A 17559-nucleotide genomic window follows, 5' to 3' on the forward strand; every position below is an offset into this window, starting at 1 on the left:
AATGGGCAGTATTGCACCTAACAAAATTTATCTCTAATCCAAGTAAATGATTTTCTAGAAGTGTCCGAAATTTATCTATGCAGATTGGTTATACCTGTATTTTGGTCGAGGTTATCTGATTAATAAAGGACTCTAATTCATTTTTGGCAGTTAAGCATCCCTCCTCATTTTCAGTGGAACCAAGCACATCAAAGTCCCAGTTGGGAGTATTTCTGAAGGTTAAGCCAATTGCATAATGTAATGAGAGAAGCTTCAGCATCCTGCTCTAGGGACACATACTTAAAATTCTTTGTATGTCCCCTGCACTTTCAGCTGGTGGGCACTTTCAGCTATCTTTGCTCTTTTTTTGAGGTCTGCTGGTCCTGCAGAACTTCACTATCTCATTATCAGTTCTCATGGGGAACTGATGTTTATAACAGAGCTGGGAACTCAGTTGCGTTCCTGCCAGGAGGGCATATTTTAGCTCTCTAGAGTGACAAGAGAGTTCTAGAAAATGATGTTCTCTTTTTGCTTGTCAGACAATGAATTATTTAAAGTTGACCATACAAAGGGCTTCAGCTTCTACAGGACTGTTTTATATTAATCTATATATTTTACTCATTTTATTACCATAAAAGTTTAACCTAGCAAGTTTGTAACCCTACCCCTCATTGACAGTTTACCACAGAAGTGCAGAGGGAGTAAGAAAACGCTGGAGCATCCAGTACATGGCCATTCTGTAATACAGTCTCTCATTATTCCCTAAAGTGTAATGTCATGGGTTCTCCTGCTGTAGTTGACATTAGTCTCCCGTTGACTATCAGCTGCTTCCCTGACAGCTCTCAACCTCCTGATGGCAACTGATGGTTTACATTTAGCCTTGGTTCCTTTAAACAAACACACACACATGCACAGAGTATAAACTGTAGGTATACTTACACTGCCTGGATACATTTAGGAAGGAGAAAGGACAGATTTACCCAGCCATATGCTTGAAAGTTCTTCTCAGCTGTGCCAAAGCAAGCATGAAGGGGACCAGAAATGGCTTGAAGGAATGTGAAAACATCAGTGTAGGACTGTCGTACAAGAAAGGAACATTTTTCTTCATGAGAAAGTAACTGTTGTGTGAAACAATTGAACGTTCTGTTGCAGAAAAATATGATGGAAATTAAATAATAAACATCTGAACAGTTCACAGACTGATTGAATTATTTATGATATAGCTCATCACCTGGTCAGAACAAAGTTATTACCAGAGAGAAATACAGGGTTCTTTTAGGGGGGAAAGTAACAGGTTACTGAAAAATATGCTTTGCAAAGCCAGTGTTAACAAACTGTGAAAACAGGAAATGCACCTAATTCAACAGTGTAAAGGAAGAACAGAGGGGTAAACATAGCACAGAGACCAGATTTATTTACAGTAAATGTGAAGGCAGTCACAACAATGCAGAAGTGCTCAACATGTAGACAGCAGTGATACATAGTAAAAGCAAGAGTCTTATGAGATAATTTTGCAAAGAAATACAGATGAAAAATACAGAAATGGTTACAGCAGTTGGAGGACAAATCTGTAATGATAAAGATAAAGAGACACTTTTTTACTAGGTCTCGTCATATCTGTGAAATGTTTGTTATATAATACTGGGTAAGAATAAACATAACCATGACAATTCAAAAATGACACTTGAGCTGTGTGAACCCAGTTACAGCCGTAGCATGCTTATGATTAATGGCAGTCCAGTGGGCTTATGATCTGTTTTCATTTTGTTTTCTTGTCTGGAAGAGGATAATGAGATTTTCTTGCAGATGGTTACAGAGACATCCTCACAAGTGTGAGAGCAGCATGGGACCAAGCCCAAAGCTGTTTGTTTAATGGAAGGCAAGGCGGGCAGACATGGGTTGAGGTGGAAGTTACCTCCTATTGAAATTAAGTGAGAGCTGACAAGTAGGAAAGTGGGTAGGCCAGAAAAAACCTTGGAAGTGGAGCCAAATAATTTATATGTGGTGTGTTAAAGAGGAGAGGCCAATGTTCAGTGCAACATCTTTTGCTTCCTACACTGCACGCAAAACATGATGGCCCAGTCAGGCAAAAGTTAGAGCTCCTTTAGCTACATACAACACAAAAATAATGTACTGAGACTCATGAATACAGAGCTGTTGTGGCAAATTCCTTCAAATTTCTAGATAACAGGAGGTTATGTGGTCTAGAAGAAGACTAATAAGCTTTTGGAAAATACCTGGCATCTGTTGTACATCACATAAGCTAAAGTCCCGTACCTGGAGTTTGAAGTGGTAAAAGAGGGCATTCCGTTTGTGGTTGGTCAGATATAGATTATCAGATGCATTAGTAAATAATATAACTTAGATAAAATGGTTTTGACAAGAGATTAACAATTTTATATTCTGTAATCATGTCGTAAATCACAGTGATACCTAACTTCACTTGATCCCCTGACTCTCAGGAAACATGCTAACATAGAGCTCTCTTAGCACTAGAAGTGATATACCAGCCAGTAGGTGGCTGTTTTGAACAAATTCAGACATCAGACTGAATTAATAGCATAGGAGGGAACACATTCACAATTGAGCCATAGTCAAAAGATTGGAGGAAGAGCTTCAAAGTATGTTTCTCCCTGAGAACAGGAGAGGAGATCACACATACGCTTCTAAGTGAAAGGCTATTTTTTCCATATGAAATTTAAGTCAGGTGTTTTGACAGGATCAGGTTATGAGAGAGAATGCAAGACTCAGCACCTGAGGCACACTAAAGCATTATATCCCCATCTTAAAGCATTTGGATGAGACAAAGGTAGTAGTGGAAGATCTGCTAATGCTAAATAGAAATGAGCACCAGTGACTTTTTCTGTTCTTTAAATTTCCCCGAGGAAAACTGAACAGCAGAAATGATGGGATGGACCAACCAGTTCATACACATGGGGACAAGGGAGATTTATCAGACTCAGACTTTTTATAATTGATAGAGCTCCTGCTTCCCTCCACATCCTAGAAAATCAGAGATGTATTAATTTATCTGATTGAGTTGACAAGAGGTCCCTCTAGAGTGGTTGCAATGGAATGGGTGAAGTTCCTTATGGCTGATCAAGAAGAGAATAAATTAAAAATTAAAGAAAAAATATGTCTGAAAAAAAAGTTAGAGAGACATACTTTAAATGTTTAAGAGAATCAAGATCAGATATAGACCAAAAGGTGGGTTAAAATGGAATAGAACACTTTTTTTCTTTTTTTCTTTTTCTTTTCCTAAGTATTCCTTTCTCCCTGTTCCTTTTCTGGCAAGAGTACATTCCCTTTAGCATGGTCCACATCAGACATGTGCCTGCCCCTTATACACATGGGCAGCTACATCATGGCAGTATCTGATCTCTTTCTCCGTTCAAGATCATGGATTTGTGGACTATGTCTTTCCAAAGTTAACTATCAAGGGGCATATGGTCTCAGGGCACTGACTAAAATGTAAATAAACTTAATTTGGTTTGGAAATCCAAGTCTGCCGATGTGCATGTTTGTGAATGGATTCATGTGCAGAACTTTTCTAATGCAAGTTTCAAGCAACAAATTGTTGGAAGTCATAGTACAGAAACCATTGCTTAAAACATTGCCCAGCATCCAGGAAAAAAAAATGGGGGGATGTTTCTGAAGTACTTGCCAAATATGAAAGACTGGCCGTCAAGGGGTCTCTTATGGTGGAAATATTTCTGAGGATTTATGTAAAAAATGCAGGGATAAGATTTTCAGGTAGGTGGAATTCACAAGCTTCCCAACTAGACATGCCTTGTCCAAAATTGCCCAAAATCTCATATCTTCAAAGAGTAGTTTTAAACAGAAAATCATGAGGAAACAGGATACATTCTTTCAGATATGATATTTTATCAAGACTATGAAGATGACATTAAGGACAAAGGTCAGTGAAGGAATATCACCAGGAATTAAATAGTAACTCCTTTGTAGTCCGTGGAAGATTTTTCCACTGATCAGAAGAGGGTGTTTGAGAAAGAAGATTTTCTTCACATTCCTGAGTTTACCCATCATGTGAACAGGAATGGCAAAAGCATAATGCTACATGTCCAGATTAATATTCAGAAAGATGTCCTGTTTGTGGAAATGTAGCATGGAAGACAAGCTACAATTACCAGTTCAGAAAAAGAGTTGTCAAACAAATGCTTGTAGTTCAAGATTATTTTTCTCTCCCTTAGTACCAGAGACGAGTGAGAACATTGTTTGCAATGTTGGCAATTAAAATCCCAGCAGAGTGAGTGTATCTCCTTTTGCCTCTAAAAACTCAGGCAGTCTTTCAATTTGTTACCAGTTCTGCATCTTTAAATAATACTTACATCTGTAAAGTGAAACCTTGGTCTGATGACACATCCATCTTTCAGTACCCATTTTCCTTCCCAACTAGGTTTCCTTGACAGGGAAGTGAAGAAAATCCTAGTCTGCACAACTGTCAGTGTTTTGTATTCTTCAGCCAAATTTCCTATAAAAAGGTAATAAAAGAGACATATCCAATCTAACATGCAAAGCATCTGGGAAAGTTGATTTGGCTGTTCTTCTGCAGATGATTGCAGTCTTCACATAACAGCAAATCTCATGCAATTTCTCAATTGAGTTACTGTCAGAAGTGAGGAAATGAAGCAATATGCTTTTTATGTCAACTTGTATGGCATACTAATTGCTTTTTAGCAATTATGTCAGTAAGTATTATTAACTTATTTTTAATGAACTATTTTTTAAATCAAATTCCTGGCAACTACAATTACTTCATGTTTCTGTTTAAGTATTTGTTGTATTTTGAAGTGCAATATATGAGGTTGTTTAATTTATTAGTAAAATAGCAAAAATGAAGACTATAATTTGTACAACTGTTTGTAGATTTAGCTTCTACATTTTTGCTCTTGAGACTTCAAATGTTTCATGTGTGGGCTTTTTGGGGGCTATAAAACATACATTTTTTGTAAAGATTTTGAGTCTGATTTTGAATTTGAAATAGTTTAATGGAAATATAGAAAAAAAATCTTAATGAATGTTGAAATACAGGAGTAGGTGTTGAAAAGAAACACCAAGTTATCTGAAGGCTTGAAAAATGCCTTGCAGTGAAAAACTTAGAATAAGATCAGCTAGAAATGCTTTGATGGGATGTTTTTCAGCTGATAGTATCTGTTTATCAAATTGAAACTCTGCTGGAAGCGATCAAGTTTCATATTTCTGGTTTTGAAAGGTTTCTAGCAGTTTCAAAGTTGTTAAAAACACCCTGTTTCAACATTTTCTAAATGAAAAACAAAATAAAATTTTCAGTTCTAAAAGCTTTCCTCTCAAATTGTAACCTAATTATGCCAACCATCTCTAAAATGAGCTGATAATGTTGTAAATGACTCACAACTGAATTTCCTTTTTTTTTTTTTTTTAATTTCTGTTAGATCACAAACATTTTCGAGAGTTCTACATTTTGTCAGGCTGTGAGAATGGAAAAATATTTTTGTCCAGCTTGATTGAAAATTCAGCTGGTTCAATTTATCCAAAAAAAGTTTGTTCAGTGGGATATACCATTGTATTAATAGATTAAATTCATTTATGATTATTCTCTGGCACTGAGACTAACTGGCATGTAAGAGCCTCTCTCCGGGCTATTAAAAGCCTGTCACCTGCTGAAACAGAAGGGCCACAACCAGACTGCCTATTAAGAATGATCACTGACCTGCTCTAATACCTGATCTTTTCCCAGAAATTGACTGGAAGAGTATGGACTGGCCCAGTTTAAAACCATTCCATGGACTAATATAGGCAATTGAGTTTCAAGTCCTGAGTTTGTTTCCTGGAACTGTTTAGTTTATTTGTATTTTGCATAGGCATGTTTTATGAAGCCTATCATGAAAGAAGTGATGACTGTAAATTAGAGCTACAAAAACAAAAACCAGAAATACAAATGTGCAACAAGGTGATTAGCCATTGAAACAAGTTGTAAACTCAGCATCTGTTAATGTCTTCTCTCGTTGTCAAGTTCAGACAATCTGCTAAAGAACATGCACAAGCCAAATAAAAAATCCTGGGGTCAGGAAGGATATCAGTGTAAAGAGCAGATTAAACCAAATAGCCTAATAACCCCTACTGGGCATACATTGTTTGCTTCCTGTGTTACATTGTTATTAGATGTAATCATGCATCCATTTGTTGTATGGAACCATCTTAAATTAGAATTTGCCATATGAATTTCTCATTAAGCTGACATGCATATTCCAAGGGCTACATTTTGTTATTTAACTACCAGCAGAAAAGGAGGACACCTTTCTCGGGACTGTCAGGAAAAGGTCAAGGAGGCACACTTCTGTTCAAGGCATGGCAGCAGCTTGTGTCAAACTCTTTAAATCAAGAAGCACATTCTCTACCAGTTCCCCTATGACACTGGCCAGGATGTAGATGCAGTAAGATTGAGCAGAAGTGTATCTATCAGATCTCCAGTCTATGAACATTTGCTATTTGCTTTTGCTAATTCTCATGTATTTTCATGTTGAATGGGCCTTAAGCTCAGTGTTTGTTACTGAGAGATGTATCTGGATATTATATATTAACAAAGAAAATGCTCCCAAATTTTCTGCTGGAATCTTCATCTTTCAAAGGGACCTGTGAGCTACATACTCTTCCATGGAGCTAATACACACCTAGAGAACTATTTTTCTTCTTGTGATCCTCTAGAAAAAATACACTCAAATTCTTGTTGCACTTTTCCATTGGTTCAGTTTAGTAGCCTGTAGCCTGGAGCTATGGATACAGAATATTAGCTGTTAAACTGTCAAAACTTGTTGTACTAAGCAGCAGCAACCATTGCTTGAGGGACATTTAAGCAGAATTTATTGAATACTTTTAAAGCACACAAAAGGCTCTTTTCAAAAGGAAAGGGATGTTTTTAATTATATTTTATAATATTACATGATACTGGAAAAATCAAACTGAAACATGTCACATAGAATAAAACTCCTAATTAGGGCTCAACTGGCATTTCTGGTGATCCACCATCTCCTAAAATACAAATCTGTTCACAGAACTTGGTTGGTATGAAATCTCTTCTCCTATCTTTGGCAGTGGTGTTGGATATGCTAACTAATTGTGGCAGAAAAAGTCACATACAGGGCAGCAGGGATAGCTAAGTGTACAGTATGGTCTTTGTACAACTCAGGGCATTGTATAGTGTACTCTGAAGTCAGCTGCATTTTCAGAGCAGAATTTTAGATACTGATATATATGTGCTGTCTTCGCCTAACACAGTCTTGGTCCAGAGATTAAGATTTAACCCTAGAAATTTCTTATTTATGACAGACTATGTCCTATCCCTATTTATGTAACTTAAACATTAGGTTTTAACATGTTTCTGAAGCAGTTATCACAGAAACAAAAGTTTGGCAAGTCCTGAAGAAATTCGTGTCAGCCTAGCAGTTTAGAACTGGTCAGTCTGCATGTGCACTTATAGAAAATGTTGATTGTGGTTTAGCTTTTTCAGCAAGATGTGTTCCTGAGTGGACAGCCTTTGACAACAATGTCTTTGTGTATTTGGGACCGTTTGGGTGGTCCCTTACTTCCTGAGAAGTCTGACTGAGTACATGCCTAGTGGTACAGACATTGGCCCCTGGCCTGAACAACAATATATGGACTATTTGTGAAACAGGTATTAGAGAATAACATTTTAAAGGTATAGGCTTAGATATTTAAAAGGAAAAAAAAAAAAGAAAAAAATAAATAGGACTTTAAAGGTCTACACAAGATAATGTTCAAAATGCTTCTATCTTCTTACCTGTGTCATTTTTTTTTTTCTCTCCATGTTCGTCTGTCATGATGATCTTTGTTTCTAATTCCTTACAGACATCTCAGTCAGTCTATTAGCAGTAGTCGTCAGCTTCTGTGGGCTCGCCTTGCTGGTAGTCTCCCTTTTTGTCTTTTGGAAGTTGTGTTGGCCCTGCTGGAAAAGCAAACCTCTCGCTTCCAATGCCAGTAATGTCCCTCAGAGCAACTCCAGCGCTCCTACGGAGGTTTTTGAGACCAGTGAGAAAAAAGAAGTTAAAGAAAATGAGAAACCTACAACAAAGGTACTTGAAGCTGCATTGAAAATTAGCCACACTTCACCTGATATACCAGCAGAGGTCCAGAACGCGCTGAAAGAGCATCTGATCAGACATGCACGCATGCAGAGGCAGATCACTGAGCCCACATCGTCCTCAAGGTAAGCCAGGGGTACTCACACTTGTGGCACATTTTACGGGAACAGGTAGAGCCAGAACACTGCTGAAAATTTCCAGGATCCTGGTGTATTCACTGACTTCTTAGCAGTTAGGGGTGAAACAGCAGTCAAGCAAAGGTGAAGCCTCAGTGTCGTTTGAACAGAATATTCCGAAAGGTACCCTGTACCTTCAGTTACATAATTATCTTAACATATGAACATCAAATCTATGTCTCCTGCTACTTTGTAAATACATATGTTGCTACTCCAAGCAGTTCCATTTTAGGTTTTGTGTAGAGGGAAAATCTATTTCAGGTTATTTTTTAAGGTACTGCAAGTCTGGCTTTTCACAGAGATATATTTAACAGACACAGCAATTACTTTTGCAGATGGAAGTTTCCCTCTCCACTAAATAAATGACAGATTTGTTGTTGATGGCACATTTCTTTAAGACATGGTTTGCCACTTATAAAGTAATTAAAATCCCAGTGTAAGAATGCAGATCCTTATGGACTGATCTTGAAGTAGTACAGATTTTATATTAATCCTTAAATAAATTACAAGCATGTAGTATTGCTGAAGTGATTTCTTTTGTATTAAAGTGGAGGACAGTCTTTTATTTTGTCTGAGGTACTGGTTTATATTGAAAAGTAGTGAAAATGTGTGCAGTGACTTATAGTTTCAAACAAGGTTTTCTTCAAATACTGTCAGCAAATTTAATGCATGGAAAACAAACAGTGAATTGTAAAGATCACTTTCTATATCAGGGAAAAAAAAAAGTTGGGGGAATGTTTTATAAACAAAGAATGGGACAATGAAGGGTAAAGGAGGCACCTGAAGTGTTGCATAATGCCATACATAAGAATACAAACACTGTTTAGGAAGTAGCTTTTCCTCGATAAAACGTTTGCTAAATGAACACATGCAGGGGAAAGGCAAAAAAGCTCTCATTTATAATGATTGTTGAAGGCATAAGATTGGAGAGGACACATGCTTTACATTTAGTGGGCACATGCCTTGCTGCCCTCTGTGAGTCCCGAGGATGGTGTTTTGCCAGCTCAGTGCCCTCATGGTGGTGGCAAGTGCTGAAGGGCTTTTTCCCAGTTATTTCAACAGTGCTTAACAGCCAAGAGGGAACCACAGGAGGCTCCCAAAAACGAGAGCACTACAACCAAGGGAGGTCTAACTGACTTCAGCAGCTGAACCATCTCCTGAATTATGAGACTGTACAACTGGATTTAAGCCACATTGCCCTGGCTTTGCCTGGCTCCAGCTACTGTATCCATCTGCTGAGAGAGGGAGCACAGTATCCAAGCCACTCCCAGGAACAGTTCCAAAATCCTGGGAAGACAACCTGGAAATTGTAACTGTTACACTAAACACAGAGGGACTAAAATTGATACAGCTTAGCATGACAAGGATATTATACAACTTGCTATTACCTAATAGGATATTAATTGGAGGAGTTTTATCCATCACATACAGGTAAACCTGTAGGTAGTCAGACTGTCTGACTTCCTGAACAGACAGGCGAAATAGCTGGCTGCTAAATGGGCTTGAATACTCCCTGTGGTACTATAGGGGAAGAAAGAAGTTCCAGGGACATGATCCAGAGCTGCTTCAGGCTGTGAAAGCATTCCCACAGACCTCTAGAGTGATTTAGACTGTGATCCAAATGCAGATAAAATATTCATGAAGCCAAGGGCAGTTTTACAAAATTAAAACCTACCATCAATTCTGCTCTTTCTGCTCATGTTGGTAACTTTGTAAGGGAGCTTTTTCTTTTTATTCTCTCTAGATTATCAGTGTTAAATCTCTCCTCAGAGGGACAGTTCCTTTGCTTTGAGTAACCCTGGTTGTCCCACCTGATCCAATTTGGGTGTTTGGAGACATCACCTTCCTTTACAGTTTGCTGAAAAACTCTGTACCGTTGCTACAAACCATGTTTAGAATTAGATGTGTCTTTAAAATTACCCAGAAACAGTCCTTTCTATGTTTGTTAATATATTTTTTTTGTACCTGTGCCAGCCTTAAGTGAGTTAATCTTTCCACAGCCCATATTAATTATTACTGCCAAGAATGTCATGTAGGAGATGAAGGCTGGACATTTAGACCTGTTTTCTGGATTAGTCCTCCTCCTTTGTGTCACAGAATATTGGATCACAAAATGACTAAAAACTGTCTCTGGTGTCCTTTGTTGGGGACCTCTAAATAAAGGAGAGCCATTAGCAGTCACAGAGGTAGCATAGCTTTCTCTTGTACAGTCTTTGACATGGCTTTGTTGTACTCAGAAGTCCTGAGTGACCTGAATGCACTGTCTCTTAACTGTATTCAGTTGACAGAGGATTTAAGAAAAATATTTGCTGTCTCGATTGTCTCCTCTACACTGATCTCAGGTGAGCTGGGTCAAAGAAAAGGATGTAATCACTTCTGTGATGGGTTCTTGCAGCCATCAGCTCTTAATAAAAGGAATTAAATCATATTTAGTTATTTTAATTGAAGCATAAGGATTTTAAGAAACTATTCAGAGCACTAATAAAATGTGCCTGATCACTTTTTGTGGACTGTGTATTTAACATGGAGATATATGTAGGGAAATGATTAACTTCTACTCAATTAGAACTATATAATTTTCATAGTCCCCAATAATATGAAAAGACCTGCTTGTTAAAAAAAAACAAATCAACCAAACAAACAAACCCACAACAAACCCAACTCTTTAGTCCTTGATTCCAATGAACCAGTAAACTATGACAGAAGTCCTGCGTCAATTGTGTTCATTTACAATTTTTTTTTCTCTGTGTTATTGAGAACTACCCTTCCCAATAAATTTTGAAAGTATTCAGTAATATAGTTCATTTCTTCTATGATATTCCTTCCTTCAGATGTTCACCTGTATTTTCAAAGGACTTGCTTTTTGCTCTTTAGCATTAGGTGGGAGAGGAGGTTGTTGTTCAGCTCTTCAAAGAAGAAGTCAGTTCCCAAGAGGCACAAGGGCAAAAGACTAGTTGCTTAGGAATGTTAGGGCTAAAGAAAAACAAGCCAGTCTGTTGACCTTAGTGACTGCAGGGAGGAGACAGCAGCCTCTGTTCTGTTTAAATACCACAAGTGATGGTGTCCATTCCTGGATTTGGTTGAAAATATTAGTTTAATGTCATCCAGAAAAGTTGTACCAGAGCCACCCCTCATAATTCTCAAGTAATGTCATAAATCAGCATCCTGTCCTTTTCTTTTATCTTACATATGGCAGCCTTACTGAGTTAGAAATCAGCTTGGTACTATCGTTATTATTTTGTAAGTGCAATTTGATATCATAATAGAAAATTACATACAGATTTACTGTCACTCAAAATGCATATGTTCGAAGTTATTGAAGGCATGTCTGTTATAAGACTGTTATAACAACAGCCAGAGGGATAGGAGAGCCAGCAGGGGTAGAAGAACCTGGAGTTGCACACGTTGGTAGCTTTGCAGCATTTTCACAACCTGGTTGCCTGACATCCTTGTACTCATTACCACACTCATTAATTCCTTTGTCACTGCAGAACAAAGGAAGATAAATATGTTGCCATGACAGCAATGAAGCATCTTAATAATTAACAAAACAATTAGCTATCTTGGTGAAATGCTGTGACTCAGAACAGATACTAGGCGCTATGTAATTAGAATTTTGGCTTACTAGAGCAAAAGCACTGCAGGTTCCCATGGGGAATAGCCATACAGCTGCACTGTTTTACTTAGTGACAGATCACAACAATGACTATGTTCACTAGAGGATCTTATGTGCATAAAGTTTGAAAATTTGAAAGAAGGTTGGTACCTCAGAAATTGTCAATTTTGGGGATTGTATTTTACTTTCACAAGCATTAACTCAGATCCTCATAAACGCAAGAGAATTCAAGGAAAAGAGAATTTTTCATTTATCTGGTTTTACTCAAACTGGACATGCCATACAGTCAGCTTCACTGTTTCCTCTGCATAAGCAGTTTTTTTCTACAGCTTATCTACGGTAGAGTTTGAACATGATTATCTGGGCATCCCAGTACTACAGCTGGAGGTGTGAGGAGCACTCAGGAAGGCTTACCTGCACAGCTTTCATTAGCACAGATAGAAGTAGCAGTAACACAGGTCCTCCTGGACTTTTTCATGAGTGAAAAATACTAGAGAGCTAGTGCCTCAGTTGCTGCATGTCTAAACTTTTATTACCATTACATTTTGGGTGGAGTTCATTTCCTTTCCCATGTTTAGCATACCTATGAGGCTGGACTTCTTGGAGGACAAGTGCACAAGGACAGCCCTGAAACTCCCTGAGGACAATATTTTACTTTTCTGACTAGTTATGGGCCTTTCTGCTCCTCACTCCATTCAAATGTAGACATCATATACTATGAATTTGGCAAGTTTCACCATATAGGAGAAAAGAAAATCTTTCAACCTGTCTGTAAAAAAAAAAAAAAAAAAAGAGAGATGGTAGAATGTGCTACAAGAGGAGTCTATTGTTCATCTAAATTTAAGATCAAAGCACCTGGGTTTTTTGGAGTGTCTTCTAATCTAGACTATGAAGTTCTCCCACTCCTGTTCTTGTGTTACAACAGGACTGCTCCTTGCACCTACCAGTAGTGAAACAGCCAAATGGGGAAACGTTCTTGTCTATTATTTAATGGCTGCAGATTACCCTCTTGTATCTCTGCTCAGCTGAACTGAAGTAGTTTTGTGCTTCATGCCTTCTGCAACCACTTCACTTACAGCAAAAGTACAAATAATATCTATGAAATGAGTCCTGGTTGCTTTCAAATGGACAATTTGCATTTCTGATTTAAAGAAAGAAACACACAGCTGTGACACCTCTTGTTTTCAGAACACAACACCACAGGGAAACTAAGCAATAAGGCAAGGCTGCATTTGGCATTAATAAGCAATTGATTGCAAAAAGCAGAGGAAATTCTGACAATTAAATTGTTTTTTAATGGGAACTCAGTATGCTCACAGGAGGAGGTAGTGAGCTTTTCCAGTATAGATTGTTGGAGTAGTGAAGTATCAAGGAAATGTGAAAATGTCCAAAAGTAAACTGGACAGTGTGGTCATAATGGCATCTACTGATTATTAATTCTGTGAAGCTTTTTGACCAGTGTTTTTATTCTACCACAAGACTGCATGGCATACCAGGGGTTTGATTTCACTCTTAGCAAGAAAGGCACAGATTTCCATTTATGTTCATGAGTCAAGATAAGCCCATAAAGACATATGCTTATGCAACACTATTCAGAATTACAAGGATTTAAACATATTGTTTCTTGCTAGGAGTCCAGGAATCAGCTTTCTAATGCACTACACAGCAGAGTGTGAGGACAAAAGAAAAAACCCAATCACAGAAAAATGTTGACAAGAACTTTGAAATGTATTGCAGCCAGAACAAAATGTTCCCAGTATGGTTGGAGAAGGAGCCTGTACCTCAGTGTAGCAAATACCAAGCAGGTGTATCTAAAATGTTGTAGGACTGGCAAAGAACTATGCTGAAAACCTCCAGACATCGCTTTGCATGACCTTTTCAGGTGCTTTTCACAGTGATCACTGTGAAACTTGGTAAATATTTGATTGGAAAACTAGCAAGGAATGCCTCCATAAACCAGGAAGTACTGATGACAGGTCTGCAAATGATTTTTTATTTATTTATTTTATTTATTTATTTTCTGCCTGGCTATAGTTTATTCAGGGCCTAGCACAGTGGGATCAAGCAATGCTGGAACTGTGAACTTGTTCTGTGAAAGAACCTGAATTCAGTTTTAGCTCCATAGCCTGAAAAGAAGGTTATGAATATCTGTATTGCCAGAACACTGGGTGTCTCTCGGGCAAGAAATTAATTTTGAACAATTATTTCCTCTCAAGGGTGTTTTAACACTTGCAAAACATTGGGGGGTGTTTATATTAGAATTATTTTAAAGAGAGGAACCCTTACTAATTTGATGTTCTTGTATTTTCTACTTAGCAATAGCCAGGTCTTTTCCTGGAGATAACCATGGCTCATTTTGTGTGTGTGTGTGTGTGTATGTGTGCAGGCACAATTCTTTCAGAAGGCACTTGCCAAGGCAAATGCAAGTGTCCAGTGTTGATTTTAACATGGGGACAGACCCAATTTTGCAAAGGGGAGAGACGACGACCAGCATTGGGAGAATAAAACCAGAACTCTACAAGCAGAAGTCTGTGGATTCTGATGGGCAACAAGAAGATGTGAAAACATGTGGAAAACTTAACTTCACTCTCCGGTATGATTATGAAAATGAGCTTCTGGCTGTCACAATTGTCAAAGCCTTAGATCTGCCTGCTAAAGACTTCACAGGAACATCCGACCCCTACGTTAAGATTTATCTGCTTCCAGATAGGAAAAAGAAGTTTCAGACACGAGTTCACAGAAAGACATTAAATCCTGTCTTTGATGAAACCTTTCAGTTTCCTGTAGCCTATGACCAACTCAGCAACAGAAAAATGCATTTCAGTGTTTATGATTTTGACAGATTTTCTAGACATGACATGATTGGGGAAGTTATTCTTGATAACCTTTTTGAAGTCTCAGATCTCTCCAGGGAAGCCAATGTATGGAAAGACATCCACTGTGCCACCACAGTAAGTAATGTGTTCCAAAAGCATTAACATATTTTCATTTCTCTTTTGTAGTTTGTGGCAGAGCATCCTGTTTATCAGCAGAATCTGGAAGGAAAAAAAAAATGTTGTCAATATTTTCCTTTGTACTTAGGAACATATAAAATTTAATTAACTAAAAAAAATCTTCTGGGAACATACTGTCATCCTTATGGCTCACTGTACAAATATGAATTAGGTTTATTAATTAAATAGTATGTCACAAAAGACACTGCTTAACAAGAACAATTAACATTTTCCTGTTAACAAAATACCTTGTCCTTCAGAATGACCATCTATTGAGCAACAGGGCCCATCGTGCGCTTGTTAGGAGATTTTCATATGTTTGGAATCTTGTGAAGGACGAGAGTCTAAAAATCATTGAAATCTAAAATGTTCTTTGCTGGCTGCCCGGTGCTTACGTTCCCCAGTAGATGTATCTTTGTTGCTCCTGGTTACTAGCAAAACTCACAAGGCACAAGCAAGTAGAGCTAGGAAATAAAAATTATTTGTGTATTGTTTCAAGCAAGAAAAGGAGGTCTGCGCATGGATGACAGAATGGATATCAGGCTACCATCAGAAAACACAACAGTCCCTAAACATTATCTTTGTTAGTACTGAAATCCAAACTCATCCTCTCTGGTTGGAATTTGAGGTGAAAAAACAGATGATTTGTGGGTTGTTAGGGTTTTGGTTTAATTTGGGTTTTCAGTGTGTGTGTGGGGGGGGTGTTGTTGTTTTGGTTTGGGTTTGTTTTGCTTGTTTGATTTGTTTTGTGGTTTTTGTTGTTGTTGTTTGGTTGTTTTTCTTTTTTTTTCTTTTTTTTTTTTTTTAATCTACTATGGTATTTACATAGAAATTTTCCCAACCTTGGTTCTGTGGAGATATCCAAGACAGTCTGAGTCAACTTTTGACTGGACATGGACTGGGCTTCTATAGTGGCAATAAACAGAGGACAGAGCAGTACCAGACACTGCTTCAGATATAGAAGTTTCATACCATCCCTTCAATAGAGTCAGACACTTCCCATGCCTCTTTTCCCAAATGTTTTCATGCTGTTCATACCTGCTAGACAGGGAAGTCTAGGTCTGCATGGCTAGGGGGACAGAAAGGTCTGATATTTCCTTACCAGTTTGAGCATGAGCACTGTGTTTCCCAAAAAATGAGAAATATTAGGGAACAGAGCATAGTGGAGACAGTTTTTGAATGTGAATTCACAAAAACAGCTATTTATTTTAACTGCTGGGTCTACTAAACTGGGCTGAACAGCCTCCGGCACACCTCCAGAAAACCGTATCTATGTGTACTTAGTTCTATCAAGCTCAGATTTGAGCTAAATTTATGAACTGTGTTCTCATCTTACAACTGAATCTGTGTTTATGGTCTTGGAGTAACAGTCCAGTAACAATTTTTTAAATATCTCCTAGCTTTGATATTGTGTTTAATACTTCAATAATGATTTGAACACTCACTGGTCCTTTGCAACAGGCATGTGTGTGTGATTTTTAGCTGATAACTAGAATGGTTTCAGCAAATTAGGATCCCTGGACTGTCCATTACTAGTTTGGAGCAGATTGAAGTGCCATACCAAAATATGCAATTGGGAGATATACTAATATACACCTGGATGAAAATGGTAACTAATCTTGGTGCCGAATCTTAATTCAAGTGTCTGCCTCACTAAGGGGAGTACATGCAGTTATAGTGCTTAGTTCACTCTGCCAGTGTTTTACTATGTATGAAGTTTAACTGAAAACATTACAGATTTGGATTTCGGCTTTTCCACTAGTATAGTTTACAGTATTTAATGTGTGTGAATAAGTTGTCTCCACTTAAACCATTAACAATAAACACATCAAAGTGAAATATCTTCTAGTACTGAGTGATCACATCAGCTTTCACAAGACTTGCACTATTCTCAGAAACTCATGTAAGAAACTGTTTAAATTTCTTTTTTCTGCTAAGATGAAACCCTCCTATAAGATGTCCTGTTAGTATATGTGCAATGTGCTGCCTGCTTGTTTACTTCAGCTGTTTCATGTAGATTGAAATTGGTTAGTAATAAAGATTTCTAGTTCTGCCATTTCAGAAACTGTAAGATGAGGAAGCCAATCCTGCACAGGAATAAACAGTGCATAAGATGTCAGTTAATGGGGAATTACAGTCTTAAGCACCAGATCTAAAGTTTACCAAAGCCACAATCTATCAATTAAATAACTAACTAATGCATGCCAGAGTCAATTGGACTTGGATTAAGCCTCAAAATAAAAAAATCCAGCTGGTTCAGCCATTAGTGAAAAATAACTGTACTCCAGGCAAGCATGCTTTGGTGTTCATAAAGAATCTTTAGTAAACAAACCATTTGCCTCGGTGGGAGAGTCCTTACACAGTAGAGCATGGGAACCAAGATGCCATTATGCAAATATATTTCTTTTATGCTTTTTCCTTCTTTATCTCTGCTCTATTTTGTTGTATGTTCTATGAAATTTTTTTCAGCCTTCTGTTCAGACACGCTTCATGCACCTAGTGGTTTGCTCCTGCTGTTGCTAAATGATAAATGATGGAGGAGGGTAGAAGTGATAGAAGAAAGCATTGGTCGAGAACTTAAAAAACATCGAGAACTTAAAAAGCACAGCAGAAGTAGCCTCCTCTCAGCTTTGAATCTTTTACATCTCTTCCGTAGTCAATTTTCTATGCAGAAGGTAGAGTGAGGATAAATATCA

The 17559-nt window shown here is 37.8% G+C and overlaps 1 protein-coding gene across 1 annotated transcript in view; it reads left to right on the plus strand.

The window, feature by feature from the left end:
* The window catches only part of SYT10 (synaptotagmin 10), a 43053-nt gene that overhangs the window by 4837 nt on the left and 20657 nt on the right, over nucleotides 1–17559 (plus strand). The window contains exons 2-3 of the mRNA XM_065846794.2: nucleotides 7846–8203; nucleotides 14257–14821. Of these exons, the coding sequence (XP_065702866.1) occupies nucleotides 7846–8203; nucleotides 14257–14821 (923 nt within the window). The remainder of the gene's footprint in view (nucleotides 1–7845; nucleotides 8204–14256; nucleotides 14822–17559) is intronic.

Source organism: Patagioenas fasciata, chromosome 1 (genome assembly GCF_037038585.1).
Source record: "Patagioenas fasciata isolate bPatFas1 chromosome 1, bPatFas1.hap1, whole genome shotgun sequence".
Lineage (NCBI taxonomy): Eukaryota > Metazoa > Chordata > Aves > Columbiformes > Columbidae > Patagioenas > Patagioenas fasciata.